General features: G+C 48.9%; 1 protein-coding gene across 1 annotated transcript in view; it reads right to left on the minus strand.

Annotated features, from left to right (window-relative positions):
* The window catches only part of LOC122254217 (transforming growth factor-beta-induced protein ig-h3), a 33,023-nt gene that overhangs the window by 10,917 nt on the left and 14,606 nt on the right, over window positions 1–7,500 (minus strand). The window contains exons 2-5 of the mRNA XM_043017798.2: window positions 7,447–7,500; window positions 6,646–6,792; window positions 5,550–5,703; window positions 3,940–4,003 (exon numbers count right to left, since the gene is read on the minus strand). The exon at window positions 7,447–7,500 is cut by the window's right edge and continues 46 nt beyond it. Of these exons, the coding sequence (XP_042873732.2) occupies window positions 3,940–4,003; window positions 5,550–5,703; window positions 6,646–6,792; window positions 7,447–7,500 (419 nt within the window). The remainder of the gene's footprint in view (window positions 1–3,939; window positions 4,004–5,549; window positions 5,704–6,645; window positions 6,793–7,446) is intronic.

Below are 7,500 nucleotides of genomic sequence, written 5' to 3' on the forward strand. Positions count from 1 at the left end.
TCTCTCTTTCTCTATCCATCAAATCCTCCTTCACTCCTTTCTTCCTCTCTTTCCGCCAAGAAACGCAACCATACAACCCCTCCCCCACCTCAAACAAACAAACAGAACAAACAAACAAACAAACAAACGAACAAAGTAACAAACAAAAAAAAACACACAACAACAACAAACCAAACCCGACAGGATGTACCCCTCAGTGATTTTTTTTTTTTTTTTTTTTTTTTGTATGTCAAAGGACGCGAGATAAGCCATCAGGATTAGCGAGAGAGGACATGTGCAGGAGCCTTTGTCATGAGAGCATGGCTGAGGTTATCTTCACTGAGAGAGACACAAAAAAAAGAAAGAAAAAACAACAACAGACAGACGACAACAATAATAACACTAACAATGAAAACATCAACAACAACAATAACAATAACAATAACAGTAAAGCAAACACAACAAGAAAAATACAATCATCACCATCATAAAAATAAAAGAGACACAACAACAACAACAACTACAAAAACAACAACAACGGCCGCCTCTCTTAACCTTAACCCCTTTGATCCTACCCCCACCCCCCTACCCCCACCCTAACATCGTGCCCCCTCCCCCCCTATACCCCACACATGCCCGAGGCCATAAGATATAGCGCCCATGTGTCGGCTTGCTCTTGTGTGCCTTTGTCGCCTATCTGTTAATACTCAGGGAGAGAGGGAGGGCAAGGGGGGAGGGGCAAGAGGGGAGGGGGAGGGCAAGGGGGGGTTGGGAGGGGGAGGGGGAGGGGGAGAGGGAAGGGAATGGGGAGGGGAAGGGGGAGGGGCGAAGGGAAAGGGAATGGGGAAGGGGAAGGGAAGGGGGAGGGGCAAGGAAAGAGAGGGAAGGGGGGAGGGGGAGGGGGAGTGGGAGGAAGAAGGGGGAAGGGATGGGGTAGGGGGAAGGGGAAGGGAACGGGGTAGGGGAAAAGGGAGGGAGAAGGAAGGGGGAATAGAGCGAAGGGGGGAAGGGAAGGAGAGGAAGAAAGGGAAGGAGAGGAAGAAAGGGAAGGAGAGGAAGAAAGGGAAGGGGGAAGGAAGAGGGGAAAGAGGGAAGGGAGGAAGGGGAAAGGAAGAGGAAAAAGAGGGAAGGGGGAAGGGAAGGAGAGGAAGAGAGAGGAAGGGGCAGGGGGAGGGGGAAAACAAAAATAATGATAATAAAATACGAACAATGAGACAAACAAACCAAACAACAACAACAATAAACAAACAAAACAACAACAGAATTCTCCTTGCAATCATCTGCAGAACAACACCTCCGTGATTGAGCGTCTGGAAATAGACATTCTGTCAGCGCGGAAGCTGAGCTAACGAGATGACGAGTGTGGCCGCCCCCGGAAAAAAAGGAACGGGGTGGGGGGCGGAGGGAGGGGGGATGGGTAGGGGGAGAGGGTGAGGTGGAGGGGGGTGGGGAGGGAGGAGGGGATGGGGATGGGGATGGGGATGGGTGGTGAGGAGGGAGAGGGGATGGAGGAGGGGATGGAGAGGGGATGGGGATGGGAGAGGGTGGTGGGGAGGAAGGAGGGGGATGGGTAGGGGGGTGGGGATGGAGGAGGGGGGTGGGGTGGGAAAGGGGGAGAAAGGGAGGGAGGGGAGAGAGGAGGGGAGTGGGGATGGGGGAGGGAGGGTGGGAGTTAGGGTAGGGAGGGAGGGAGGGAGGGAGGGTGGGAGTTAGGGTAAGGAGGGAGGGAGGGAGGGTGGAAGGTTGGAAGACTAGGAAAAAGGAAAAGAAAGATGGAGGAGATGTAAGAAAGGATATAGAAATTAAGAACTACAGAAGAAAGAAAAGAATGAAAGTATGGGTAGAAAGGTAGGAGAGAGAGAAGGAAAAGAGAGAGAGAGAGAGAGAGAGAGAGAGAGAGAGAGGAGATGGAAGAGACGAAAGACGAAAGAGAGGAGGAGAGAGAGAGAGATGATGGAGGAGAGAGAGAGAGAGAGAGACAGAGAGACGACAGAGAGGACAGAGGAGACAGAAAGAAAGAAGAGAGATGAGGAGAGAGGAGACGCGAGAGAGTGAGAGAAGAAAAGAGAGAGAGAGAGAGAGAGAGAGAGAGAGAGAGAGAGAGAGAGAGAGAGAGAGAGAGAGAGAAAAACAGAGAGAGACAGAAAGAGAGAGAAAAGGCCTGCATAGTACCATTCGCAAAAGGCCATCCAATAATTTCAACCCAATATAATCCTACCTATAGTACCATCACACATAAAAGATAAAAAAAAAAAAAAACACACACACACACAAAGAAAACCAAAACACAAACAAACAAAAAAGGAACCGAACCAAAAGTGAGAAACCATAAAAGATAAAAGTTACATCTCGCCTACAGTTACCCTTCCTTTCTTCACACGTTCCACCTCCCTCCATCTATCGCTCTCTCCCTCCTCACCCCTCTTTCCCTCCCTTTTCTTTCTCTTTCATTCCTTTTACCCTCATTTATTCACTACCTCCCCCCCTTCCTCTCTCTCTCTCTCTCTCTCTCTCTCTCTCTCTCTCTCTCTCTCTCTCTCTCTCTCTCTCTCTCTCTCTCTCTCTCTCTCTCTCTCTCTTTTTCTTTCTCTCTCTCTCTCTCTCTATCTGTCTGCCTTCCTTTCCTCCCTCGCTCATACTTCCTCCTTCATTTCCCTCTTCTCTCCTTCACGATTTTTTTCCTTCTTCCCTCACTTATTCCTCCCTTTCTCCCTTGTCCCCTTCCTCTCCTCCTTGTTTCCTCCCTTCCTGTCTCTCTTCTATCCTCCCCCCCTCCTTTCCTCTCCTCTGTAAGCCCTCCTTCTTTTGTTCCCTCCCTCGTTCCCTCTCTCTCCTCTGCCCCCTCTCCTTTTTTATTCCCTGCCTCTCTCTCTCGTACCATTTCTTCCTCCCTCCCTCACTTCCTCCCAGTTAAGATTTCGTGTTTTATTTTTCTTCTTTCTTTTTTCGTAAAAATAAGATAATAATATAAATGTTTTGAAAGCTTTGGTATTGAAGGTTCTGGAGAGGGGGCAATTAGATAAATTAGATAAAGATATGAAAAAAAAGATAATGATAATAATAAATGATAATAAAAAGCAGTCAAGCATTACTCTGTAATCTTCTTTCGATGTTATTTCTTATCTTTTTTTCTTTATCTTTTTTTTATCTTTTATCATCATAAAACCTTTGTCATGATACTTTCAAGAATCAGCACGATGACTCTTAAGTTTACATCTAAATGTCCAATTCAATATAATTTTAAATCATTGTATTTTCGAATTTAAAAACCTAAAATGTTCACACCTGCTTCTATTGCTTTTGACAAGTTGACAGCTTGACACCATCGTCTATGACTTCACCCAATTCACATGACTGCACGTGGGGGACATTGACAACACTTGACTACACCCTGACACCATGACCTACACTAGCTTTTGTCACGTACTGTTGTCACGTCCCAATGTCGTTTTTTTTTGTTGTTTTTTTGGGTCGTCGAGGTAGTAGATTTTGGGCCCGGGAGGAGCTGAGCCGAAGGGGATTGTCATCCGGTCACCGGTTTTGGGCTACTTTTTGCGTCCTCGGTCTCAACTGCGTTATTCATCCCTCTCCCTCACTCTATGCCTCTCTCTCTCTGCCTCTCTCTCTGCCTCTCTCTCTGCCTCACGCTCTCCCTCACCCCCTCTCGCCATTCTCATCCTCTCTCACTCTTTCCCTCTACCTCATCCTCACCCTCTCACTGCCTCACTCTCTGCCTCATTCTCTCTCTCTCCCTCTCTCCCTCACCCTCTGCTTCTCCCTCACCCTTTGCCTCTCCCTCTCCCTCTCCCTCTGCCTCTGCCTCTCCCTCTGCCTCTCCCTCTCCTTCACCCTCTTCCACACCCACACCCTCACCCTCACCCATACCATCTCACCATCTCCCCCTCTCCCCCTCTCTCCCTCACCCTCACCTTCCCTCAAAGACGGTTTTAAGACACTCACCCCTTCCACCACTGGGTGCGTCGATTATTCAAGATGTCGAACATACTGAAGCCTGGGCGTCTGTCTGTGGGGTAAAATGTTTATGTCAGATAACTAATAATAATAATAATTAATAATCGTTTTCATACATTTGTGTTGGCTGAGGGTGATTAATGGCGCATGATAGTAGTTTTGATTAATTTGTTCTGTGTAAATGTATGATTTAATTGTATGGTGTATGATACTTATTCAGATATATTTAAAAATCATGTATTTCAATTCTTTGTGTAATTGTAGAGTATGGTTTATACGTATTAAAAGATAGATATGTTTATGCATTTTTAAATACGATTTGATAATGTATTCTAGATTTTTGATACATAAACATATAAGACATCTTCCAATATTCTCTTTCCTTGCTATCCTCAAATTTCCTTTCTCCTCTTCTTTCTCCTCCTTTTTCTCTGCTTCCTTGACTCTTGTCTTCCTTCTCCTTTCTTTCTCTCTCCTCTATTTTCTCTTATTTATTTGACTCACCGAAAAGTTCTTTTTCTTCCCTTCACCCCTTCTCTTCCTCTTTGCTATATACTCTTTCTCTCTTTTTATCTTTCTTCCTTCCTCTTCTTTTCTTCTTTCTCCACTTACCATTTTCTTCTTCTTTTTACTCTTACTCTTTACTCTCCTGTCTACCTTTTTTCTCCCTTTCTCTCTGTTCTTTATTTTTTCCCGTTTTGTCTTTCTCTACTTCACTTGCTTTCTTCCTTACCATTGTCTTTGCCTCTCTCATATCTCCCTCCCCTCTCCCCTCTCCCCTCTCTTTCGTATCTCCCTATCGTCTCCCCTCTCTTCTCGTCTCTCTCATCTATGCCCTCTTAGTCTACTCCTTTTTCCCTATCCTCTCCCCTCCTTTCTTCTAACTCCTCTCCTATTCTCCCCTCTCCCCTCTCTCTCTCTCTATCAGCTACCTTCTCCTTTCTCTCCCCCCTCTCCTTCCCTTCCCCTCTACCTTCTCCTCTCCCTTTCTCTCTCCCATCTACCCACTTGTCCTTCTCCCCTTTCCTCCTCTCTCTCATCTCCCCTCTCCTCTTCTCGCTCTTTTCTCGCTCTCCCTTCTCCCCTCTCCTATCCCCTCTAGTCTTTAATCCGTCTCCTCTCTCCTCACTCTTTTCTCTCACCTCTAACCCCTTTACCCTTTTTCCCCTCTCCTCTCCCATATCTCCTCTCTCCATTCGTCTTACTCCTTTCTCTCGTGTCCCTCTCTCCTCTCTCCTCTCTCCTCTCTCTCTTATCCTCACTCCTTTCTCTCCTCCCCTCATCCATTACCCTCTCCTCACCCTTAACCCTCTCCCCTCACCTTCCCCCTTCCCCTCACCCCGCTCCTTTCTTTTCCTCCCCTCTCCCCTCACCCCGCTCCTTTTTTTTCCTCCCCTCATCTTTTCCCCTCACCCTTCCAACTCACCTCACCCTCCCCCTCCCCCTCCCTTCTCCCCTCACCCCGCTCCTCTCTTTTCCTTCCTCTCATCTTTTCCCCTCCCCTCTCCCCTCACCCTCATCTTTTCCCCTCAGCCTCCCCTCTCCCCTCACCCCTCTCCTTTCTTTTCCTCCCCTCAGCCTCCCCTCTCCCCACTCACCGAAAGGTCTGAAAGGCCTGAAGAGGAACGAGTCGTCGAAGTTGGGTCTGACTGGCGTCGACACTGCCGGGACGATCGACTCCACTTCCGGTTCTATGGGTTCGATCAGCGGTCCTTCGACGATCTTCCCGTCGGTGTCGCCGTCGACGTGCACCTGCAGGGGGAGAGAAGGGAAAGGGATGGTTTTAGTGTTTTTTTTTTTTTTTTTTTTTTTTTTTTTTACTTTTTTTTTCTGGTTTTATTCTGTGTCTGTTTCGGTCTCTGTTTCTGTCTCTTTCTTGGGTTATTTCTTATTCACTAATCACTCACTCAATCATTCATTCACTTACTCACTCACTCACTCACTCTCTCTCTTTCGATTATCGTGATTGTAAAGCATCAATGAACCCATGTTTTCTTTCTTTTCTCTCCCTCTCCCTCTCCCTTTCCCCCTCCCACTCCCCACCTCCTCTCCCATTCCCCTCCCACTCTCCATCCCCATCCCCATCCCCTCCCTCTCCCCCTCTCCATCTCCATCCCCATCCTTCTCTCACACCCCATCCCCATCCCTCTCCCTCTGCCGTCCCCCTCCACATCCTTCTCCCTCATACCAATCCCCATCCCTTTTCCCCTCCCCTCCCCCTCCTTCCCTATCTCCCCATCCCCCATCCCTCTCACCATCCCCCTCCCCCTCCCCCTCCCCCTCCTTCCCTCTCTCCCCATCCCCCATCCCTCTCACCATCCCCCTCCCCCTCCCACTCCCATTCCTTCCCCTTCCCCTCCTCTCCCCATCCCCATCCCCATCCCTCTCCCTCTCCCTCTCCCCATCTCCATCCCCTCTTCCCATCCCCCCTCCCCCTCCCCCTCCCCATCCCCTCTCCCTCCTTCCCCCATTCCCTACCCCCCTTCCCCCATCCTTCCCCCTCTCCCCCTCCCCTCCCACTCCCTACCTCCTCTCTCCTCCCCCTCCCCATCCCCATCCCCTCCCCTACCCCCCTTCCCCCATCCTTCTCCCCCTCCCCAACCCCCATCCCCATCCTCCCTCCCCATCCCCATCCTCCCCCCTCCCATCCCCCCCATCCCCTACCTTCCCACTCCCACCCCATCCCTCTCTCACCTTCAGCCCGTCGTCGATGCCGTCCCCAATCACCCCCGAGATGGCGTCGATGCCGTCGAAGGGCAGGGCGCTCACTCGGCGGTTGCTGTCACTGCTGCTCTCGACCCGTTCCTTGTTCCGCATCCAACGTGGAAGGGAATTCTGTACCTGTGGATGACGAGGGGAGAAAAGAGGGGAACCGGTGAGAAAAGGGGTGGTCTCAAAAAGGGTGTTCGCTAAAGAAAAGGGTGTATTGAAAGGTGTGTTTTGGGTGGATGGCAAGGGGAGAAAAGAGGTGGTCTCAAAAAGGGTACCGTTTTGTAAAGGGGTGTTCGCTAAAGAAAAGGGTGTATTGAAAGGTGTGTTTTGGGTGGATGGCGAGGGGGAAAAGAGGGAAAAGGGGTGTTCGCTAACCGAAATTTTTTGGTAAGGTCAAGTTGAAATTAGTATAAATACATTAATGATGTGGGATAGAGTCATAGAGAGACAGAGGAGGAGGTGGGGTAGACAGACATCGCGAGAACAAGAGCAAGAACGAAAGAGAAAGAAAGAAAGAAAGAAAGAGAGAAAGAGAGAGAGAGAGAGAGAGAGAGAGAGAGAGAGAGAGAGAGAGAGAGAGAGAGAGAGAGAGAGAGAGAGAGAGAGAGAGAGAGAGAGAGAAAGAGATACAGAGATAGAGAGAGAGAATAAAAAGAACGAAATATAAACAGAAAAACAAGAAAAACAAGACATAAACACACATACACAAAAAAATCCCCACATTTCAAGAACTCCCCTCCAATCCCCTCAAATCCCTTACGAATTCCCCTCAGATCCCCTCACCTCTTCTTCAATTTGTTCAGCCAAGTTGCCGAGACTGCTTTCCAGCTGGGCGGT

This window comes from Penaeus japonicus, unplaced genomic scaffold, assembly GCF_977035675.1.
Source record: "Penaeus japonicus unplaced genomic scaffold, GWHDUDI00000001_assembly GWHDUDI00000041, whole genome shotgun sequence".
In the NCBI taxonomy this organism is placed as follows: Eukaryota; Metazoa; Arthropoda; class Malacostraca; order Decapoda; family Penaeidae; genus Penaeus; species Penaeus japonicus.